The sequence below is a fragment of the Protobothrops mucrosquamatus genome, unplaced genomic scaffold, assembly GCF_001527695.2.
Source record: "Protobothrops mucrosquamatus isolate PMUCROS unplaced genomic scaffold, P.Mucros_1.0 scaffold1203, whole genome shotgun sequence".
Lineage (NCBI taxonomy): Eukaryota > Metazoa > Chordata > Lepidosauria > Squamata > Viperidae > Protobothrops > Protobothrops mucrosquamatus.
Window position 1 is genome coordinate 302,506 of NW_015387414.1, and position 24,469 is coordinate 326,974.

The 24,469-nt window shown below is 35.0% G+C and overlaps 1 protein-coding gene across 2 annotated transcripts in view; it reads right to left on the reverse strand.

Moving 5' to 3' along the window:
* Positions 1 to 5,823: 5,823 nt before the first annotated feature.
* Positions 5,824 to 24,469, reverse strand: part of PXYLP1 (2-phosphoxylose phosphatase 1) — a 39,660-nt gene continuing 21,014 nt past the window's right edge. For both annotated transcript variants that reach the window (XM_015820893.1, XM_015820894.1), the window contains exons 3-6: positions 22,317 to 22,478; positions 20,059 to 20,185; positions 10,802 to 10,941; positions 5,824 to 8,243 (exon numbers count right to left, since the gene is read on the reverse strand). In XM_015820893.1, the coding sequence (XP_015676379.1) occupies positions 7,312 to 8,243; positions 10,802 to 10,941; positions 20,059 to 20,185; positions 22,317 to 22,478 (1,361 nt within the window). In that variant the 3' untranslated portion in view covers positions 5,824 to 7,311. The remainder of the gene's footprint in view (positions 8,244 to 10,801; positions 10,942 to 20,058; positions 20,186 to 22,316; positions 22,479 to 24,469) is intronic.

Consider the following 24,469-nt stretch of genomic DNA (forward strand, 5'->3'; position numbering starts at 1 on the left):
GTCTCAGCTTTCTTCTCCAGTGTTGGTTTGAAAGTGGGTTTCACTGGGCAGTGTTGGTGCTTGCATTGATCTATTTCCACCTCTTCTGCTAAGAGGCACCAATCGTACAATTGCCCTGGGGCCCCGGAGGTCACACAGGTGTTGTACAAGTCTTCATTTAGGCCATCCTGGAAGCAACTCATCAGGATGTCCTCTGGCCAGTTTAGACGGCTGGCCAACTCCTGAAATACCTTGGTGTATTCGGCTACTGGTCGACGCCCTTGCTTGACTGTCTTCATGTGCTCACAAGCTTTCTTGTCTGCCAAGCGGTCTTCAAAATGACATTGGAGGGCTGCCATGAAGCGGTTAAAATTTCTCAGCTCTGGAGCGTTGCAGTTGTAGAGGGTCACCATCCAGTCGGCTGCTGCATCTTCCAGTGCGAGGGTGACCACTCTGACTTTCTCTCCATCTGTAGGCAGTGTTCTTCCATATATCTGCATGTATGTGAACACTGAGCCAAGAAGAACCCCAATCTTTTGGGATTTCCATCGAATTTCACCCCCAGTGGAATTGGCTTCACCTCTGCTGGTTGGGGTGTGGCTGCTCTAGGTCTTTGGGGTGGTCTGGCCCATCATGCCACTGCTGCAGGGGGCCACGCTACCACCGCCACCTCAGGCACTGCCAACTCTTCTTCCTCTGCTTCCTCTTCTACTTCTCCCTCCGATTCCAATGGCTCTTTCAGCTGGGCTTTCAGTTCCTCGAAGGATTCTTGCATGTATTCCATGGTGTGCTTTAAGATGGCTTTCATCATCTCAGAATTTGGATCCACCAGTCCTCTTTCAGGAGGGGCCAGCTCTGGAGCTTTCTTTTTTACCTTCTTCTTTCCTTCACGTCGTGTGAGAGTTACTTTCGGAGTTTTTCCTTCCCAGTCCTCTTTCGTTCCAACTCCGAGGAACCACCTGGCTCAGTCACCTTCTGCCATGGGTTCTGCCACTCTCAGGTACCTGGAGGTTCCTTCCCCGGGGTCTGCCAGGGCAATATCTCCACTCCAGCTGTCCAGTGTACCCTCTTCCATATCTCTGGTAGGAAGGGGCATGTCGGTTGTGATCCATCTCAGTAGGACAGCTGCCTCTCCGAGCTTGGCACTATGCAGATCTCGCCTTATGTAAGGACCTACCTCGGCTAAGCCACCCAAGAAAGCAGAACTCTTGAAACAAGCATTATCTCAAAAGGAAACTTTTATTAGGAGCTAGTGACAACAGGGAATCAAGGCGAGATCTGAGAAAACCCCCCACAAAGTAGCATTTAATACTTCTCCTCCCCAGTGTCCCAGTGTTCATTTGAATCTCAGCCAATCCACAGGTGGCATCATGTTTTGGTAATTGGTCTTTTCGGCGGACACTTCAAGGTATCTCTCTCTTTCGATTTCTTCTGACTCCAAGCACAAACCGTCTCTCAGATAAGGGTGAGACATTCCATCCTCTGGGGGAAGGGCAACAAGGGAACAAAGCAGACAATGCAAAGCATCCCCAAAGGCTCCCCCCTCCCAACAGAATGGCAGGCAACAAAGAAAGCTACAAAGCTAAAATAACTGAGGATTCATTACTTTGGGGTCTGACAGACAGGGTTGTGAGGATGCTCCTTGACCACCTTACTATATAGGAGTCATCATGAACTCCCCTTCTCCCCTGCTATGTGAGTGAAAGCAGGATGGTTAGGGGATGGGTGGTAGAGGTTGGATGTGTTCAGGGGATTGGAGAGGCTGTTTAGTCAGTATTGCTGATTAAGGGGATACTGGAAGCAAGTCAGAAGCATCCTTAAAGTTGGTACCAGCTGCTAGGTATAGAGATTTGGACCGTCAGATGGTACCTTAAATCTAGAAGGGTAAATATTGTGGTCAAGGAAGTTTGGGGCTGAGGAGTCAGCAGGTAAGTTTATTATGTTCATTTTTCATTTCTTGTTGTGAATTTGTGAAATTAAGAGAAATGAAATGGAAAGTACAGATCTGACTGAAAGTGAGCTGAACTTGAGGAATGGATTTAGCTAATCACCATCATCATTTTAGCAATTGTCTATCCACTGCAGGATGAAGGCCTCTTCCGCATGTTTCCAACCAATACGGTCCTGAGCTTTCTTTTGCCAATTGGCCCCACAATAATTTCTGATGTCGTCGATCCATCTTGTTTCATCTTCATGGGTGCTTTTATCAAGTGGGATCCATTCTACAACTGCCTTGGTCCACCTGCCATCAGTTCTTCTTGTTATGTGACCAGCCCATTTCCATTTCAATTCTTTTACTCTCTTGATGATATTGTATACTTTAGTTTGTTCTCTAATCCATGTGCAGGTATTTCTGTCTTGTCTTGAGCGTGTATCTTTCCATGGCTCTTTGCACTTTTAATAGCTTTTGTATCCATTGTGAGTTTAGTGTCCATTTTCACCGGCATATGTTAGAGCAGATAGCATACACTAATCGAAAGCCTTTCTCTTCAGGTATAGGAAAATGAAAGTATAGATTTAATTATGAATGAATAAGGTAAAATACAATGTATTTTCATCTAGATTGTTTTGTTAGCACATAATTTAAGAAAATTAAAAAATACTTTTTTAAAGTTGTTGATTTAAATTAGTTTTTCTGTTGGCTTTCATTTGTATAATTTTTGCCTGTCTACTGAATGTTGATTGGATGAGCTGAGAGGGAGAAGGGAAGATCAAGACATGTATAGCATAGAATGAGATCCTGAAATACTGAGACGGACGTGAAAATTTTAAATAACCAAAGGCAATAAATTAAGCTATATATAAGTGGGATGAAAGCAAAGGTGGTTTTAAACAACAGAATGGTATAGTGAAGAGTGGGTTTGGTTGTGGTTTTTTTTTTTTTTTTGTAAACTAGACTTAGATTTTGTTTTAATTGTCTACTTTTAATTTGTCTTCTTCTCCTTCTCTTTCTTCTTCCAAAAAGAAATAATGGAATTAAAAAATAATAATTTAGAACTATGTAATAATTGTAAACATTTCCAATTTATTTGTGTATGTTAGTCTTTTGAAGTAAGACATGAAAAAGCAAAAAGTAAGATATTAAAAGCAGGAAAGAAAGAGTCTCATGGCATCTTATGTTTTAACCCATCTTTTGCCATATAAAAGCTTATGTAATAGTAAATTTGGTTAGTCTTTAAAGTAAAGAGATGTTCTTTATAATAATAGTTTATAGTGGTTGGCCACTAGAGGGGAATCTTAGCCTTTGCAGTTTCAGAATGAATATTCAGTATACTTCAGCAAGTTACCTTTACCATTTTTTTAAACAAAAAAGTCTTCCTTTTTTTTAACATAGAAACCTTTTTTATACAATGCATTTGAGCCAGGAAGCGTTAAGTAAAATTAAAATATACTTAACATAAAACAGTCAAACTAGTCATGACTTTCCCTAGTCTGTAATTTTTGTATTGTTAACATTATTTCTGCTGTAGTTTGCATTTTTTTTTAAGTCTACACAAAAACTCCTGTATACATCTAGCACCAACATTCATAAATATACTGTTGTTTTTATATGCATTTCTCCTAAATCATATTTTTAGAAATACATTGTTATAGATATTAACTGAATTTAAATTATTTTCACCAATATAAAGTTTATTGGAATCTTTGGGAACTGTGAACATTAAAAGCAAAATACATTATATCATATACTAGAAGTGCAAATTAAAATTTTGGGGAGGTTGATATTCAGTCTTCTAAGTAGAAAAGAACTTTCTCTGTTTGGGACAGTATGGAAATTGCTAATTCCATCCCATTTTTTTTCTATAGCTTGATAGGCTTTAAAACAAAAAACCTCCATCATGTGTAGACAATTGTCTTGAACATGAATAAATGACTTTTCAGTGACATCAAACCACAACCTCTGGTACAAAGAGACTGCTAATTGTTACTATGTGCTGAGTGCCATTTTCATATACCTAAATAGGGCTAGACCAGCAGTTCCTAACCTTTTCTATACCCTGCACCCCTATAACATTTCTGATATATTCTCGCATCCCTTATAAAAGTTCGAAATAATGGCAGCGAATTATGCATATGCACTATAATTTTGAAAACCCAAGTTTTTGCGTCCCTGGAATATCATCTCGCACTCCCGGTTGGGAATCCTTGGGCTAGACCAGGGGTGTCAAACTGCTGGCCCGTGGGCCGGACGCGTCATCGCAAAACCGCGGCCACCCCATTACCGGCAATGGCAAAAAAGTTCCAATACGTAGCGTGACGTCATGTGACGTCGCGAGTTTGACATGTCTGGGCTAGACTAACTTAATTCCGAATAGGCTTTATTTCGTATTATAAAGTTTTGTTAGACAGCAAAGTTCTCCCTTTAGGATTCCCTCCTCTTATTCCATCAGGAATAGGCTTGTCAATGAGGCTTTTGTGGTGGAATATTGGTTTGTTTTGTGGCATTTCAGTTTATCATAATGCGGATATAAACATAAGAGTGTCATTTGACTAGGGGATCTTGTTGCACTAGACATGGGTGGGGTATGCCTAGTGCAACAAGAGTTAAGGTAAGATAAGGTAAGAATTAGGATAATATAACAAGATAAGTTATGAGTATCCGATTTATATATCACTCAAAATTGAAATCAGATAAAGTATATAATTTACTGTAATCCAGGCTATAGATTTTTGGCTGATTGACTATATCATAACTAATCATGTCACTGTTTCATTCTCCAGGTATTTTTATGCATTACTGGGTCATATAGAATTATTCACCACCTTTGAATTGCTTCAATAGCTAATGTTTTCTCTTTAATGGTACCCCACTGTCATTTGGGTTGGCTTATATTTTGAAAGTTATTCTAGTTCAATTCAACTTCATGACATCTGTCTGAATTTGAGTCAACATATTTACTTTCAAGTATCTTCTCAGGAATCTTAGTGCTTTGGAAGTCCTGCATAGAAGTTCAAAATAGAAGTTCATAAAGGAAATACAGATCCTCCCCCTCAATTTGAGGAATCTTTTGGGAATAGAGGATAATTTCTCTATAATTTCTAAAGGACATGTACATTCCTTACAACTACCTTTGAAAAAGCCAAGTGAAATTTCTGTCTGTTACTCCTTTAGATGAATTATGAATAGCTTCAACTTTTTAACTGTCAGAACTGTTAAATTAGCAGAATTTTATGCATTATGAGAATTTAAAGCAGGAAATATGCAGACATGTTTGCCACTAGTGAAATAGGGCTTGGAAAGGAGTAATTTTCAATTTTATGTAATTTGCTTGAAAAGCTTTATATGGCATGAATGATATAAATTTTATGAAATGTAAATTATACATTCTATGAAATGTGGGGGTTTTTTTTTCCTATTTTTCTATCTTTGAGTCACTCTTGACTCCTGGCAACTGCCTAAACAAGTCTTTGCAGTTTTCATGGCAACAGTTTGAGAAGTGGTTTGACATTGCCTTCTTCCCAATGCTGACAGAACATAACTAGTCCAGTCACACAGATGGCTAAGGTAGGACTGCAAATCTATCTTCCAGCTTCTAATCCAAAACCTTTAACCATTAGATCAAACTAACTTTCTAGCTATGTTTAATGTTATAATAAATGAATTATAGTTTGATGGGTTGTTTTCTGAATGCTGTTAGTACCTAATTGCCAAAAATCTGATAATAACCACATTTTTCTTAAAATGCATATTAAGTTTAGCACAAGTGGATTAGGTTGCATATCTACAGGGATAGAATGAACCTGTAATATTCCTGCAAAAGAATCAGCATTTTTACTTAAAAAACAACAGTACATAAAGAAAGATTAGCATTAAAGAACGACTACTGCTAAAAATTCTTCAAAATTTTATTTATAGAAACATCTAATTGTAGTATTGTCAAAATGATGCTGAAATGCCAGTAAAGACTGAATAGAAATCACAGCTATTTTTAATTCCTAGCACCATTTTATCTTAAAACATACACTAAATTATGGTTTCTGGGTATATACAAGCTACTTAAATTACAAAATATAGCATTACCAGAGTTTTAAAAAATATTGTGCTGTATGATGAAAGCATTTTGAAATGAAACTGTTCATTTTTGCATTATGAATTTATCAAGTTAGATTATTCATAAGATTTCCCCCCCATGAATCTAAGTACCAAGATTAAAAGATTATTGTTTGAAACACAACTTTTGTTATCTCTTTACAAAGAAAGTAGAAAACAGTTATGTCACTATAATGTAAAAAAGAAGTTTCACTTTATAAAATGTATTCCCTAGTCTATAAAAGTACTAGCGGGACTACAAAATTAAGCATTATGTTAAATTGTCTTTTGGTCATATGCAGCCAAACAGTAAACACATTGGTTGTTGTTTTTTTACAGCACAAATTATTTCAACAGAGAGATGCTAATCAAGTGGAATAAAGATGTAAAACCTTTTTTCTTCATGTCTATCTCTTCTATATTTTCTTTTGAATCCTTTTCTAGCATCTGGCACAATTTGTAATTAGTATTCAAAGTACACATAAAGTGCTAAAAGTGCAAAAACGGAGTTTTTCTTTCAATATAATCTACGGGTTGTTTTGTATATGGCATGATGACTTTTAACAAAAATTGCTTCCATATGCTTGGGATTCTAGAAGGCTGCTGCAATATTGTAAATGGAGTCTTATGTAGCTTCTGTATAGGTTGATCCACACTGGTCATGTACAAGATACTTTTTTAAATGCTGGTGCTCCTCAACAAGTCACTGATTACAGGTATTGAGATTGTCCACATGTTCCAATGAGTAGCTTTGAAATAATACTGCCCTATTTTGAACAATTTTTACTCAATCTATAGTATAAATGAAACACATAGCTTGAGATCAAGTGTATCCAGAACCTGATGTGCAAAAAACATTTGAATCAAACATCTTTTTCTTTTTTCTAATGGCTGCTTTTTTTTTACTCTTTAAAAATAACTGATTATAAGAATGGATTTGTGAAATGAAGAAATGCTTTCTGCTATGACATTGACTGAGTTGTTAATATTTGCTTTCATGTTTCAACCTTTTCACTAGAATGTTAAGTAATCAGAATATATGCATTCAGTTACTCAAGCAATATCTGTTTTACATCAATTATGCAGCTAATCATGTTGACCATAAAGAAAACAGCTTTTATACTGCTGGGTTAGTGGTGGGATATGGCATTTTAAATTAATCTAGAATGAATCTTGGCAAAAGTAAAATAATTTCAAGCTATATGCACTTGCACTTCGGCACACAAGACTTCGACAATATCAAATGTCCTCAAAGACAGACTTTTAACAATGCAAAATGAAATACTTTATTCCTCCTCTGTTTAGAATGGTCTTCTACGACATGCATCATAGTAACTAGTGGTATTAAAAGGTAAAAACATGTCCTGTTTAACAAAATGGACAAATTTCTCTAAAGGACACATCATCTTTCCAAAATGCTTGTTAAAATCCTGGCAGAAGGAAGTTTGGAATGTAACATCAACCCCATTGTAAAGGATACGAATAAAGTTTTTGTTATATTTATTTTCATCTTTCCATAACTCAAAGACTAGTCTAGCAGCAAACCTTGGAAACTTGGCCCCAGTGATGCCTAAGGCACTAAGAACAGGCGACAAGGTAACATCATGAGCAGAGTAAAGAACAAATAATTCTTCTTTCTTGCCTTCTGCAATCCTTAGCATCCGATTGATTGTTTGGTTAAGGATTGGATGTGTGGCTAGTAGCGCATACAAATAATAATATTTCTTTTTCTGCCTCTCCTTTTCATCTTCAAGTTGATGTTTCTTGATTACTTTAAAGTGCTCAATGTCTATGCAACCATTCTTAGTACAGGGAAAGCTGGCATTATGGCAGAAGTGGCACAACATAGAATCAATGGGATTAGAAGCTCTTAACTGTCGGGTAGGAATGCCAACTATTCTGGCCATATCCGCATATGCCTTTTCCAAATCTATTTTTTTCACACGGAGGCTATACTGGCGACGTTGCTCTTCCTCCAAGTAATGGTTTCTTCTCTGGCATTCACAGTGTCCAGAACAAAAAATTGTGCTCCATTGGTTCCTAAAATTAATTTTCTTCCAATCAAAGTCTGGTAGAAAAGAATAGAGTAATGCTAGTCCACTTTGTAGAGTTCGACTCTTTCCGGTGGTCTCCAAATACAAATGTTTATTTGTCCAATCAATTGGCAGCAAATTATGCTTCTTTATATATATATCATGCAACAGTTGTCCATTTTGTAGGTGTTGTACAATTCCTTTAAAAAGAAAGAAACAAGGTAAGCTTTCTTCCAAGTAAAATCTAGGAGAGGCTAGCCATGTACATTTATTTATATTTGTTCCCTCTTATGTAAAGCAACATAAAATAAGGTTAATAATTTATATAATAATAAGTCCTAAAGAGATATAAAATGAACACCAGAAATCTCTCTAAATTATTAGAGGTGCTAGATAAGGCTTCATGGTAAAGTAAAGCAAAGCAGTCCAGATTCTTCCTTTATAAAAAGTGGTACACAGCACAAATTTATGAGGAGATTTTAAATCACACAGCCAGTGTGGCATAGTATTTAAGGTGCTGTAAACCAGGAAACCAAGAAACTGTCTAGCCCCATCTTAGGCATAAAAGCCAGCTGAGTGATTTTGTTGACAGTCACCAGGGCTTTTTTTGTCATAGAACACCCAGAACGGAGTTCCAGCACCATTTTTGGATGGAACCTTGTAGGGTAGGCAAGGTAGGTTGTATGACATGTAAGTTCCAGCACTTTTTTTTTTTTTTTTTTTTACAAAAAAAGCACTGACAGTCACTCTTTCTCAGCCCCACCTAGCTCATGGGGCTGTTGTAGAGAAAACAGGAGGAGGAAGGTGTATTAGATATGTTTGCCACGCTTGGGTACTTAAAAATTAAATAAAAATCTAATAAATAAATATGGCTGTTGGCAAAATAAGTTTTATTTAATCAGCAATGTCATAATTTATTTATTTCTTTTAGGATAAATAAATATATTATTATCCTGTCAATATCCCCCCATTTTTCCCCAAAAACCCATGAAAATTATTATACAGAAGTTGTTTCCCATCAAATGAGCATGACCTATCACAACTTCTAAATAATGTATAAAAACATAACGTAGACCAATGTTTTTGAAAATTTTCACAGGAAACTGAGAAATTCCCAAAGCTCTGGAAATAGAAAATTAACAGTATAACAAACTTTGTGCTAAATGAAGCCTTTCCATAACAAAAAGGCTGATTAGTCACTGCTGCTCAAAGGGAAGTTCCTCTGAAACTGTCTGACTTTGCTTGGCAGAATGGCAAACATGGATCAAAATGGTCATGGTGGGTTTTTTGAGAATGTCACATTTGCCAGAGAATGCCTTCATGATTGTGGCCATCATTTTTGCCTTTTCCTTTGTACTTTACAAAAATTGCTATGGGCCCTCTGGGCTGCATATGAATGAACCCACCCACCCCTTAAGCCCATGTAGTTTTTGTAAAATCCTAGGGCATAGACTATCCTGATATGTTTCTGTTTGCAGATTTATCAACAAATTCCTACATAGAATGATTATCAAAATATCCAGCACTGTTTCTTTTTTCTTCTGTTTTATATAGCAACATTATTTTCTTTTCCTTTCTCTCTTTTTAATTTGTCCTACTATCCGCTCTTGTTAATTTTCCTTCAATTTTTTTTACATTTCTACATTTATTTCTGCCTCCTTTATAACAAAGGGTGCAATTAACATTTATGTAGACTTTAATAGAATGCAAGTAATGTACCATTTCAACATAGGATGCTTTGCATGAGCCACCATCAGAGGTAAAAACTCCTTTGAAATTAGCGCAACACTAATTAACAAGCACCAAACCCACAATTTATTATTCTGAAGAATAACAAAATGGACCTGCTGCTTGCATAACCATATAATCAGCACTTAGACATAAATAATATTTTAGGAAATATTGAAAGACTAATTTAATTTGACAAACTATGAAAATAAAATTCAATTATCTTATTTCTTCACAAATTACTTCAGTTCTCAGCTCTAAAGGCAATTCTGTTTAAAAAATACAATCTAGAGAAACTAAAAGGCTCACCAAACCCACAATATATTAATCAAAGTAATAATATGAATACATTTATAAAAATATGATATAAATTACTGATGGAAACCCAAGTTCTAAGATCAATCCATTTTTTTCTGATAATAAATCAGGCCAAAACAGCATATTACAAAGGAGGCCATACTAGTGCTTCCTGTTTATTATTTATTTATATTTATACCAAGTGCACCTAGGGGAAAGAAAAGAGCTAATACTATTTGTAAACTATAGTGCAATAGAAACAGATTATTATTTTAAAGTACTTTGCTAAGAAGACTATAATTGCATTCAAAATTAAGGGACCCTCACCAAAGTCTAATATTTTTAAATCATGTAAAATTGATACTGTTTTCTTTCCTCTTAAGTCCCTTTTTCCTTTAGTGTTGTATTTTTAGATTACAAACCAAATGTTAGGTTTGTCTTTTTTAATTTGTAACTACAACAGGAACTTTTTCAAATGATGAACCACATATAAAATGGCTTACAAATGGGAATCATGCTAGTTTTAAAGAGTTATTCAGACAAAGGAGGAGAAATGATAATTTCTTACAGAAACTATATTATGCTGTGGATAGAGTCATTATGCCCCCTGAAAAGGCATTCAAAATATTTATGAAGTCTTTTGAGAAACTCTAATTAAGAAAAAATAAATCAAAGCAACACCAGTATACTGATTTTAATTAGAAATGAAAATAAACCAGTTGTACATAGTTACCTGTCTGTGTAAGCTCTCCCATTTCACACAGTGTGTGGCTTGGGTAACGAGGTAGGCTGCTCAAAGATCCATCCATTTGGGCTTCTGATCCTTTAGACATATGGCTAATAAAAGCTTCAAGCAAAGGATGGGAAGGCTTTCTAAAAGAGATTAACCAAAACCGCTATTTAAGGGTATGAAAAAAAATGTAAAGATTAATGTGTTCTAATTAAGAGTCTTCATGGAATTTTATGACAAAAGGGTACTTCCTACTCAGAAAAAAAATACTCTGTATGAAAATGAAATACAGAGCTAGGTAGATGAACACCTCTGCCTGAAAAACAGATATTTTTCTGAGATAGAGTAAAAAAGGCATGACAGTAAAAGTCAAAAGGTCAACCCTATGAATGTGTTTACATAGCCTTTTGTAATTAACACACATAAATAGCACACAAAACTATTTATAACTATTTATAACTATTTAAACTATTATTTATATATCACAATTCACCTTGGTTTGTACACAGAATTAGCCCTAAGGTATACAGTATTTTGTTTTGAATTAATGCAGTATGTGACCTCAGTGTAAAAGTGTTTCTTCAAATAATGTTGATGTGCCTACATTGTAGAATTGGATAGTTTGTTTGGCAGTCATCTCGCCACAAGGCAACTCTGGGAAGCTCACAAAAGTTAAAAGGAATAAAACAATACAAATATATATAGCAATAAAATTATAAGATGGTAAAAAGATCGGGGAGGGAGGGAATAAGGTGTGCAGGGAATGAGGTTAAAATATTAATTCTTCATTAATATGCATATATTATAAGCGGTTCAAAAAAATACTTCTATTAGCCTTTATCTTTCAAAGGGGGGGTGGAATACTGCAGAGGTCCCCAATCTTTTGGGCACCAGGGACCGGTTCCACAGACCAGAAAGTGCGTGGTTTTGTGTGGTGCCTGCATCCCATGGATGGGGCTTTGCTTGTTTGTGCGGCTCGGTTGCTGGCATGCTGCAGCCCGGTACCAGTTCATGGACTGGGGGTTGGAGACCCCTGGAATACTGCCTTTCTTTTTAAAAAAAATTAACAAGGCAAAACAACTTAAAGTGGGCAAGGCCTGGTTTGTGTGTATGAGAGGCTGCACAAGAGTGCAAGGAGGCATGACTGCAGAAGGACTTGGCGAGTCTTATACCAGCAACTTGTGTCCTTCCCTACTGGCTTCTCCATTGACTTTCTAGGGAAGCCAGCAGGAAAGATTGCAAATGATGATTATCCGATTGCAGGGTTTTGCAACAGGTTGTAAATGCAAGCTGGTTGCCAAGCACCCAGATTGGGACCACATGACCATAGGGGTCCTGAGACAGCTGGAATTCTGAAGACCGGTTGTAACTATTCATTCAGTGGTGCCGTAAATGAATGGTTGCAGGTCAAGGACTACCTGTACTGCTTCTATAGAAGGCAGAGAGAGTGATTTTAGAAGACAGAAGTAAAAATCTCTAGCAAAGCAATACTCATATAAGAAGGGCCTGAGCGAGGACCACAAAAGTAAGTTGAGAAAACATCTCAAAGAAGCTCATCCCTAGTTCACACAAGGATAAATGTATGGAGAAGGTAAACTCATTCAGACTTGTAAGATTCTGCTATTATATCTGTTATAATAAAAGTAGTACTGTTGTACATGGCATTGATTTCTTGGTCTCCTCAACTGACAGCCTCTTAGACAACTATGTTGGCATTGTGAATAGCACTTTATAAACTTAAGTAGATTTAATTATTCCTTACAACAATAAAACACTATATAATGATGATGATGATGATGATAATAGTAGTAGTAGTAGTAGTAGTAGTAGTAGTAGTAGTAGTAGTGGTAGTAGTAGTAGTAGTAAAGTTGGAAGGGACCTTGGAGGTCATCTAGTCCAAACCCCTGCTCAGGCAGGAAACCCTATACCATTTCGGACAAATGGCTGTCCAGTCTCTTCTTAAAAACCTCCAGTGTTGGAGCATTCACCACTTCTGGAGGCAGGTTGTTCCACTGGTTAATTGTTCTAACTGTCAGGAAGTTTCTCCTTAGTTCTAGGTTGCTGCTCTCTTTGATTAGTTTCCATTCATTGCTCCTTGTCCTGCCTTCTGTTATTCTATTCTATTCTATTCTATTCTATTCTATTCTATTCTATTCTATTCTATTCTATTGTTCTATTCTATTCTATTGTTCTGTAGGGAATTTTAAAAATATTTTAAAAAGGAAAAGTAAACTTTGTTTTAAAATAGGAACAGTGATATAGTTCTAGCACTATATCTTAGTGCTATATCTAACATTCCAAAAGTTTATCTGATAATTTTAAAATGAACTTAATTTCCATGTGACGTTATGTTAAAATTTGAAATTACAAGAAGCATTTAAAATAAGTCAGCTGTCTGATCTTTTAAAATTACTTACACCACCAGGTGGTGCCAAACTGCTTTCATTTCACTTCAGATACTATTATCACATAATTACAGAGAATTTAAAACAAATTATTTACTTTACTAAAAAGTGGTTTTAATTTTTCTTTATTACCATCTTAGCCAAGAACTCATGCATATTGAACATCCATAAAATATAACCATAAAAATACATGTTTTTAATACTCGAATAAACACATATGGTAGTCTTATTACAATGGATCCTAGATGCTGAAAGAACAGTATTTTGCAATCATATATGACATTTTGGGCTCCTGGCAATTAAAAATTAATACTTATAAAATGTGTCAGAGTTGCCAGAGATTTCCACTATTACAGATTGCAGCAACCTTATTTAACATATTGTTTATTCATTTCATTTATAAGCCATCCAACTTTTATATGTCACTTTAGTTTTACAACTAAAAAAAAACCTAACCTATAAAAATACAATGAAATATGCATTGAAGAACATATGCTCTAATGATTCATCCTCCCCTAGGCAAAGCTTCTCTATGGCTGAACAATTGCTTAATGTGTCGTCTAAGACAGAGGTCCCCAACCTTTTGAGTACCAGGAACTGGTCTATGGAGAGAGGTTTTTCTGCAGACTGGAGAGGGTGTGGATTCATGTACTGCCTGCATCCTGCTGATGGGGCTTTGCTTCTTTGCGTGGACCGGTTTCTGGCAGGCCGCAGCCCAGTGCTGGTCCACGGACCGGGGGTTGGGGACCACTGCTCTAAGAGAGCATTCAAGTAAGCTGGAGAAGGCCCAATGACACAGGTAGTCCTCAGTTTGCAACCATTAATTTAGTGATCATCCAAAGTTACAACAGCACTGAAAAAGTGGCTTATGACCATTCCAATGGCCATGTGATCAAAATTCAGGTGCTTGGCAATTCTCATGTATTTATGACAGTATCCTAGGGTCAGATAATCACTATTTAGGATCTTCCCAGGCAGGTTTTTTTTGTAAATATTTTATTAATTTCAAGTTTTACAATCATAAGTACTTAATAAATGACTCGGTGTCTAGGTTCCTTTATCATTCAGTGGTATATATATATCTTTCACTCAAAATATCCAATACTACATCATCCAATATTTCCCTGATCCTCTCTTCTTCCAATAATAATCATTTTCCCCACTATGCAAGTATAATTCTTACTGCTATTAATACCTATACAATTAAATATAAACATCTTCATCACGTTTCTAATGTTATACATAGTGTCAATAATATCAGTTTATAATATCTTCTCTAGCCAAAATATATTTCAAATGTATTTGCAATCAGAGTTCCCTTATTCAATCCATATCCTTTTTTTCCTCTTTTTTTTCCATTTTAATATTGAATATTTTTTTTCAATTATCAATATTCAAAATAACTTTATCAAGTATCATTTTTCTCATAATTAATTACATTTGGGTAACTAAAAGCTTCCCTTATACCGACAGCTTCTGATAAGCAAAGTCAATGGGGGAGGCTGGATTCACTTAATGACTTCATTAGTCACTTAACTATCTTAGCGATTCACTTAAATGACCATGATAAAAAGTCATAAGATTGGGTGTGATTCTATTGCCTTCCATGGCAATAGAAATTCAGTTCTAATTGTGATTGTAAATCAAAGACTACCTGTATTTAGAGTAGCATGTGGCTTTAGGTAATTTGCAGGGTAGCATCTTGAATGATTTCTAACAGACCAATAGAACCTGATAGTTTGACTGAGTTTACTTTGTAATTCTATATCCCCAATTTACTACTTAGTCACCACTACAATTGTATTGTCGATGTAAGGATCATGGAAACTATTCACCGGAAAGGCCACAGGTGTGCAGTTTGTTTATAATATTTCTCCACCACTTGGATCTATAGTATACCTGTCTGAAACCATTATTAAGAAAAGCCTCATGGTCACCAAACTGAGAGTTAGCCAGTGAAAAATATTATTTGCCAGACTTCAGCTTATTTCCCAAGGAAAGCAGCTTCTAATCTCAGGAATACAGTGGAGAATACATCTGGATATCTAGGAAAAGGCTCTTTAAAGACTAACTTGTTTTGTCAGGCTGTTGGAAAAGGGCCCTAATTTTACCTCATAAAAAGTTGAGGAAATGTGAAGCAAAAAGCTTAATTGCAGTAGGAATATAGTTCCTTCCTTTTTTTCAATGCAATCTGAAAAAAAACTGTCACAATTTTTGCAGTTATAAAGGAAACATAGTTTAATTGCTTAATTTTTCTTATGGCCTGAAAGACCTCTGACGTATATTTGAAATAAATGACTTTTCTGATTGGTTGACTATATACCATTCCCCCAAATAGGAATGGAACCAAAGTAATGCAGTAGTCCACATGTATAAACCAGGTCCATAGTGCAGTCAGCAATATCAAAAGCTGCTGACAAATCCAGCAAGATTAAAAGTCACATTATCTCCTATCTCTTCAAAAGTGATCCATACATACAATCAAATTTCATTTTGACTCCAAACCAGGTTTAAGAATCAAGAAACATTTTGCACTTCATATCAAGCTCCATCCTTGCAAGTAAAGTTGTACCTGCATTCTTACCCAGAAAAATGGCAAAGAGATAATTTGGAACAAATAGGAATCTAACAACCATTCTTTTCTTGTCGTTGCTTATACACATTTCTGAATTTATTATGCATTTGAGTATAATTCATTACATCTTTAAGAATATTCTTCAACACTCTCAGTTCCTTTATGAAATATCTGTATGTTCACACGATCAGTTTAGCACATACTGCATAATCTGTATACTTTTGTAAGGTATACAATAAAACAACTTAAGAATTTACAATAAACTTTGTAAAAAAAATATAAGAACACTGAAAAGGGTTTTCAATTTCCCATTAAATATTACATTAAAATGTATTGTTTAGAAACCTGAAGCTCTTTTAAGAAGCACAACTCACTATTCACTATATTGTAAACACCAGCATTTACAATTAACCTCATGAAAAGCCAGTACTGCTTTTGTCAAAAATCATCCTGATTACATCTCAGTAAATAGTATCTAAGCAATGCTAACATACACATAGGCAATATGTAAAAGTATTTGTACTTCAAGAAAAAAAATCCTGCACTCCTACATTCTAGAAGTTTCATTAGGTGTGTTATTATTCACAAGAAAAGAATGGAGGTGAAGGTGAGAAAGAAATGCAAAGCAGCTGAAAGTACATACATTGGTTAATTACATTTCCATTTTTTTAAAAAAAATCATATTAAGAATCTTTCTTTTGAATGGCCAATTTACAGTATCCAGGCAACAGTGTAGAGATTGATGATACTATGTACAATGGAAGAAGTATTTTGTTAGTATGCTTGAGCCTCCAGAAAGACTCTTCAATTTTAAATTCCATAAATTTGAAAGATAAGGTGGAAGTTATTAAATATGCAATCTGACCCTTTCTTTCATAAATATATAACTTGATAGGTAACCAGGGTTACCTACTTAAGTGCCCCTAAATTGAATTTGACACCTGACATCTATATAGATAAATAACCTCCATCCTGATATATCTCCAGCAGAAATCTGGAGTCATTCCATTTATCATTTTGATCCTTTTATTCACTAGCTACCCTTCTTTCTATTTCTTTGCCAAACATAAAATTTTGCTTTTCTGCTACATAATTCTTTGCATTACATGCCTATAGTATGTGAAGTTCTGCTTTTTGATGAAATCCATTTCTAGTCTTTATTTAAACCAAGATGGATTGACTGATGCCTCTTGAAGTCCACTGTATTTTAGTCATTATTTCCAAGGTCATAATTCAAAGGCAGCTATCTTCTCTCTTTCTCTCTCTCTTTTATTCACTGTTCAGTTCTTAAAGCCATTCATTACTGGCAAAAACAGTGTTTCAACTCTTCTGGCTATGTTGTCATAGAAATAGATAACATGATCTTGTCTAAGTTCATTATTATTTTCCTCCCTAGAATTAAACTTCTTTTTACTTCTCTATCACACTATGCATCTTCATTTATTTTTGAGGACAAGAAAACAAAACTATATATTATTTCAATTCACTTCATCACAGTCAATTGTTATCCGTGATATTTAGCATCCTTACCAATTGAGAATCTCGTTCTAATTTGGAAATTCCACAGATGTTTGCATGCTTGAACATCTTTGGTCTATATGAGCTATATGTAACCTTGAAACTCCCAACAATTCTAGGCAACCCATAACAATCAAAAAGTGGTAATTACAATATACATTTAAAAAGAAAAAAGGATAAAATATGACAAGAACAACAGACTGAATGAAATAAAACAATGGGTCTTTCTCTCCCTTACCAAAGTAGAAGAATATAATAACCAATCCAAGGTCATGTCAGATCTTTCTCATTCCTCCACCAGGTGGTCTCAAAATGCATCTCCCCAAAAATGTCTTAAATAGTCTATCCACCTCATGTACCAAACCTGGAGCTGTAATCCCTGCTGTCTACCCTGTCCTTCTGCTACAACATGCATTAATTAAAAGTTGATATAAATTATCCAACCAAGTCTGTTCTGATAACCAACTAAACCCCTTCATCAGTATCCACTAGGAGCACATCTTCCACCACGAAATCAGGAAATCTCCACCAGGTAATCTTTCTCCCACAAAACCTGCTTTCATTCTAGGATGGAGTCAAGCTCTCTCCATTTCCTCATTCTCTGCCTGTCATTCAAATCCTTCCTATGCTGTAGTTTCTAGAATGCATCTCCAAGACTGTCAATGTTTATCATATGTGCCAGGATCTCCACTTTGTAAAAAAAAAAATCCTTTCCCAGAATCTTGGAAATTACTAACTATTGTATAACCAATTATTGGTGGTAGTGGATTAAACTCAAAAAAGTGAAGAAATTTCCACATACTCTACCACTGAATCCAATCCATAACTCTAGGCATTTTATTTTAAGGAAACTGGAAGAAGACAGAAATTTCCTTTATCATTGCTAATGTTTGGAGAAGTAGGAGTGGTGCCAAACAAATGAGAAAGTATGTATGAAAAAAAATGTTCATGAATGATAAAAGAAAATGCTACTATTTATGAATATTCAAACTCACTTCATATACAATACTTTTAGAATGGTTAAATGTTTCATAAACCGTAAGTTATATGGACAGCATTCATCTAATCTTACACAATTGCACTGTGAGAATAGCAACTGCATAGGGATAACAGCTAAATTATTAACAGCTAATATTGAGATATAAACTCAATATTGTTTCATACTCATTGAAAAACTAATTTTAACTACGACAAAAGAACTTTGTATAAATAACAGTTACACTGTAAGTCTCTACAATGTGGTTTGCTGACTTTGGCTTTGTTACTTTTCAACTTTATAGAAGAAATAAAATAGTAATTTAATTAATATTATCATAGAATACCTTCGACAACTTTGGACATTTTTCTAGTGTTATTGTACCAGATATTTTTAGAACTGTGGTTGTCATGTCTTATAAAATGTCCAACTGGCTTTGAATTATCTCTCTTCAATTATTATTTCATTCCCTAGAGTAAGTTCATTAAAAATCCAATCAGTGCAATTAACAACTTATTCATCACTTATCTTATTACAAAATGTAATTGCTTACTAGAGCCAATTCAATTTATTTCTATTCAGTAAGGCTATTCTCAAAAAATTTATTATGCACGGCTCACTTCAGAACAGTAGCATTCTATTTGAGAAAATGTGTTTATCACAAAAGGTTACTCAGTTCTGGTTCTCTTAAATGATTTTACTTTACAATTGTATGAAAAAGTTGAGATACTTCTGAATACTGATTCATTGACTAGACAGAAGAGACAGAAACTGACACACAATATTTACATGTTACAGCGTTAAACACAACATACTTCAAATTTTAATGCATTCTATTTATGAAAAGTTATTTACAGATTCATAATAAGAAAACAATATAAATAGGCCAGGTACAATGTTTGGATTTTCTTTCAATCAGTACTTGGTATCTCCTTTGACATAAATAATAGCTTCTAAAGATATTATACAATCAGATAAGAATCTTCCTGTTTTTGCCCTTTATCCTTTTATCCAGTTTCTTTATAACTTCAAATTAAAACATCCACTAAAATGAATTATTTTCTATAGAATTGGCATACTATACTATCTTAAAAATAAAAAAGCCTAGTAGAATGAATGAAATGAGTAAACTAATCAGTAAATGATTGGCTTCTGTCATCTTAAAATAATGTTAAATCAATCTTTACTCTTTAATGTGTTATTATTTTGGCAACTATTCATCCATCAAACTTCTCTTATATTCAATGTGATAATGCAACACCCTTTTCACCATTTATGAAAATCTAAGATTTAGAATTGATAATATCGATACTATTTTCTTTTCCTCTTGAGCACTGCATCTTTAAATTGTAAGTCTAATGGTAAGATTGTCTCTACTTATGTATAAGATAACCAGAATATAAAATCAGTATAAATCAGTTAAGTACTAATAAATCCACCCACTCATCAACACATACTTTAGCACTGATTGGAGGAAGACCAGAAAGGCAGCTTTCTACAGCTGTGAGTCACCTCTGTTGAAAATTCTACCAATTTTGGAGGAAGTGGAAGAAAGGACATTAAAGACAGAAAGAGAAAGGAATATAAGTTTATCAATATTGTGTGAATGAATATGCAGAACACTATAGAAGTAAAGCATGAAAGAATCCTTTTAGAGAAAGTTTGTGGGTGTGTGCTTAAACTGATGACAATCTACTCCAAAACGATTATGAATTTTGATCAGGCACTAACATTATTTGTGCAGAAATAAAATATACAAAGCATTAGTATAATACAGTAATGTTACCTGTTAGGCATTAATGTACAGTCAATGTCTGGCCGTTTTGTTCTGGGAATGGCATACAGAGGATATCGGTCTCCATGGCGAATTAGTACATGAACAGATATCAGTTTAAAATAGTGAGGTGCATGGCCTATAAGAAAAAGAGTGAGAATAGAATCATAATGGGAATCCCTTTTAGAATTCCAATTGAACTCTAACAATTTATAATACATTTACACCTTTAGTTAAACATACAACATCGGCACTGAACAATTTTAACAGTTGTCTGAAAGATGCTTTTTCAAGGGGCAACTGGACTTCCTTGTTTTTCTTTGAAGACGTTTCACTTCTCATCCAAGAAGTTTCTTCAACTCTGACTGGATGATGGGGAATGGAAGGATTTATATTCCTTACAGACAGCTGGTCATTTGCATTCTTTTAGAGTCGTTGAGACCAGTTGAAGGTTTATTTGTGTCCTCAGAGTCACCTGAGTAGTGCAAATAGGTGTGGAGCCTTCTTGGAATGGTCTGAAAGGACTCTGTTGTAGACTGGAGATAGATGATGTCTTATCCCTCTCCCTCAGTTGAGAGAGGATTGTTCAATTTGTTCAAAGAAAAACAAGAAAAGTCCAGGTGTCTCTTGAAAAAGCACCTTTGGGACAACCATGATCTGGATGACTAAGAATCTCCATAGACTATTGTAACAGTTCAGATAGTTTTCCACTAAAGATGACTAAAGGTGAATTATAAAACTCTTTGTTTGAGAGACAGATGGCACACACACAAAATGAAGTGACCCATTAGGTATTTAGCTAGATCAAGAACTCCCCAACTAAACTCTTCTGAGTAGGTTTAACAGTATGATAAAGAAATGACTGCTGCAGTCTTATACCCACTTACTGGAAATAATTCCTTCTAAATTCAGTCAGTAGGATTTGGGACCTTTCCTTACTTGTTTTTAGTTTTTAGCCATTACGTGAACATGAACTGGCATCTTTCTTTTGCTGTCAAGTCCCCATAAAATTGCCTTCATCTTTTTCCCAACCTATTCCTCAGTTTTACTTAGTATTTTTCCTCCTAAGGCAGCCAACAAGCCATGACAAGGGCCATTCAACTCAGAGTACAAGAGAGTTATTTCAAACCAGATTCTCCTCCTAAAATGGTAAGGTCTCTAAGCTGATCCCAAATACAGCTGACAAGTATTTGTGGTGGGAAGACATTAGAATTTTATTTATATATGAGAATAATGATCTGTATTAGATTATTATATATAGAATTGGAACTGTTCGTTGTTCTAACAGCATATGGTGGTACTGTATATGGTGAAGTAGGAGAGAGACAACTTTTTCTCTGTGGTTTCAAGCACAATGACTCCAGGATGCCTTTCAGCTTCGTCAACTTTATCGTATAAAAAGCAGCTAATAAGGGGACTGTGACTGAAATGGCACACACTTCATGCAAACCCTACTTCCCCATATTCTATGTCAGCTGCGCTTCAGGGTGTCAATAATTTGGGCTGATGCAGGTCATTGCTCTGGATGAAAAGCTCTTTTCCCCTGCATCTTCTGTCTTTTGCACCAGGCAGCTGGTGCCCAGGAAAAAAGAGGGGGTTGGGTGAAGGGAGGAAGGGGGGAATTCTAACAAGCCAATGGACAGAGCTATTGATTGGTTGCCTGGTGATGTTGAGAAGGTCCTCTGGCTGTAAGCCAGAAACTGAGGCAATTGATACTGATGACGGGACAGCAAAACTCATTTTACTTTTCTACTCGGCCTGACATTTTAACTGATTTAGGGGGGAAGAACCCTGATTCGAATTTAGGAAACCACAATGAAAAAGGTTTGGGGTAATCAAAGAACCTATTTCCCATGACTGTATAAAATATTAAACTACTTCTGTATGAAGTACAGATATACAGAGACTACTGCTGTACTACATAAAAATAGTAGCACTATTTTTTTTAAATCCATTTTCTAATTCTTGGTTCAGATTCAGAAGCTGCATGCTTTTCTATAAAAACCATTAATTCTATCTACAGCTTCTAAGGATTTTAAATGCAAGGCATGACTAGATCAGTCCTGTGGGGGAGGGAGAAAACTATATTTGAACAGCTGTTCCAGTTAAGCTAAGCTAGTAGGTAATGTCTGAGGGTTGCCTTTATTTTTATATTAAATGCTGCTTTCTATTTGGAATTTGAGAGCATTCTATTAGCAATGTTTCAGAATGGCAATAGAATTAAGCAAATAAAAATAAAAGAGCAGTCAACAACACAATCACATAGTTACCTTCCATACTGCGTTCAGAGATGCTGGGAACATTACAATAAAACTGGGCTTCATAAATAGGATCGATAGCAGGTGGCTCTGTTAGTGGATTAGGCATTATTCTCTTTCGATTCTTGGAATGCAGACCATCATCTTTAATTGGCTTAACAGGAATCAAATGTACTAAACATACGATATAAATAACCAACATGCATTGTGAGTTGATACTGATTAGTCTTAAGGCTAAATTATTTATTTACATAATTCAAAATACATAAATAAATATGGAAACAGGAAATAATATAAGATCTATTTCTACATCACATTAATTAGTGATTTCTTAGTAGGTGGTATGTAATGCAATGATATAATTTTGCTGATGGAGTAGTATTCATCAGCAAAACAATTTCTTCCTTTTTATTATGCATTGCTTTTGATCTCCATAACAGATTTGGTTTAAGTGCAGACAATGTAAGATAAATAGTACCTAAACAAAATTCTATTGACAAAGGAACCCCTAAAATAAAATCACAAGGTTTCAATTAAATGCATAATCAATAAATAAATTATAAGGCACTAACATTGCTATTTTATGTATAGCGAATTATGTTTTCTTAAAAAATATAGTTTTCAATGAGAATGCATCTCAACTTCTATAAATATGTTTAAATTCCATTCTGCCTACAAAAGAAACTCCTTTGAAATAAATAATTTTTCCAGGATTATTTTAAATACATACAGCATATTCTATATACAACATAATATGAAGTAAGAGAAAAGAAAAAATAAACATGCCTATCTGCTACAGTTTAGCATAATAAATATTCCTCTTTAAATTTTAAAACTATTACTGAAAACAGCATTTTGTTACAGAATTTATATTTATCCTAATTTTTCCCCACCTTACATTATGGATACAATATATGCACTACTGCTTTCAGCATAATCACTTCTGAAAAATAAAAGAAACAATATAAAATAAAGGTAGAATCTCTTAAGTTGTACTATATGTGTCCATCTCTTTTTTATCCATTCAGAAGGCTCTAATTTTTTTGTTTTAATTAAGAACAAAGTTATTAGAATAGCAAACAATACAATTAATACTAAAGTAACTAAAAGGAAGATACAGAAGAAAAATCATTAATATTTACCAAAAAATATCAGACATAGAAACAAATCCATTCCTTTTTTTCTTTCGACTTTAAAACTTTGAATATATTTTTTTTTCTGAATACTAGCCTTAAACACAGGAGGTTCCTTCAGTTTTGCACAACCAAACTATTTCAAAGCACTTTTATAAACTTGAGAAACCACACAGCAAACTTTGTTTAAAGGATCCATGGTAAATTTTCATTGGCTTTAAACATAAAATAGACATACTAGAAAAGTTCTGCCAAGAATGGAGATAGAAATTTTAACTCTTCCATTCATCAGTAATTATTTAGAAAAGGTGATGCTAAAATATTTTCTAGCAAGATTATTTCTCCTCTTTGTAAACAGAGAAAAGAGCTCTAATTCTGGACTACCTCTTTTGCTAATCTATGAAACTGAGTAATATCACAGAAAGGTATACTGAGACTGTTATACTGAACATGATAAAAGAGAATAGGAAATTTTCTGGAATGGACTATGTGGAAGTATGCCAATCTGGCATCATAAATTAGATTTATTTGATTGGAATAAATCAGCTTTTCCCCAAATTGGTACTTTTCGTGTTTGAAAGGTATAAAGTTGGGGAACGGAGGGCTAAAAAAAGCTTCGCTCCCTTTATTGACTACTCACCTCACTGAATCATTGCTTATTTTCCATAAAACTGATAGAACTGAAATATGGGTTTTTAGAAAAGTAGCATTGTTTCTAGCAGGGGGACAATATCTTAAGAATTACCTAAATTGTTACTGAGTTGTTTTTTTAAAGTACATGTCAAATTTCTGTTACTAGCATTGTCCTATAAATAAGAAAATATTCCACAGAAAGATTCCCTCCCACAGACCGGTACGCTCCCACAGAGCGGGCCTCCTCAGGGTGCCGTCGGCCAGGCAGTGTCGGCTGGCGACCCCCAGGGGGAGGGCCTTCTCTGTGGGTGCCCCCACCCTCTGGAACGAGCTACCCCCCGAGATCCGGACGATTCCGGATCTCCTAACCTTCCGCCGCGCCCTCAAGACATGGCTTTT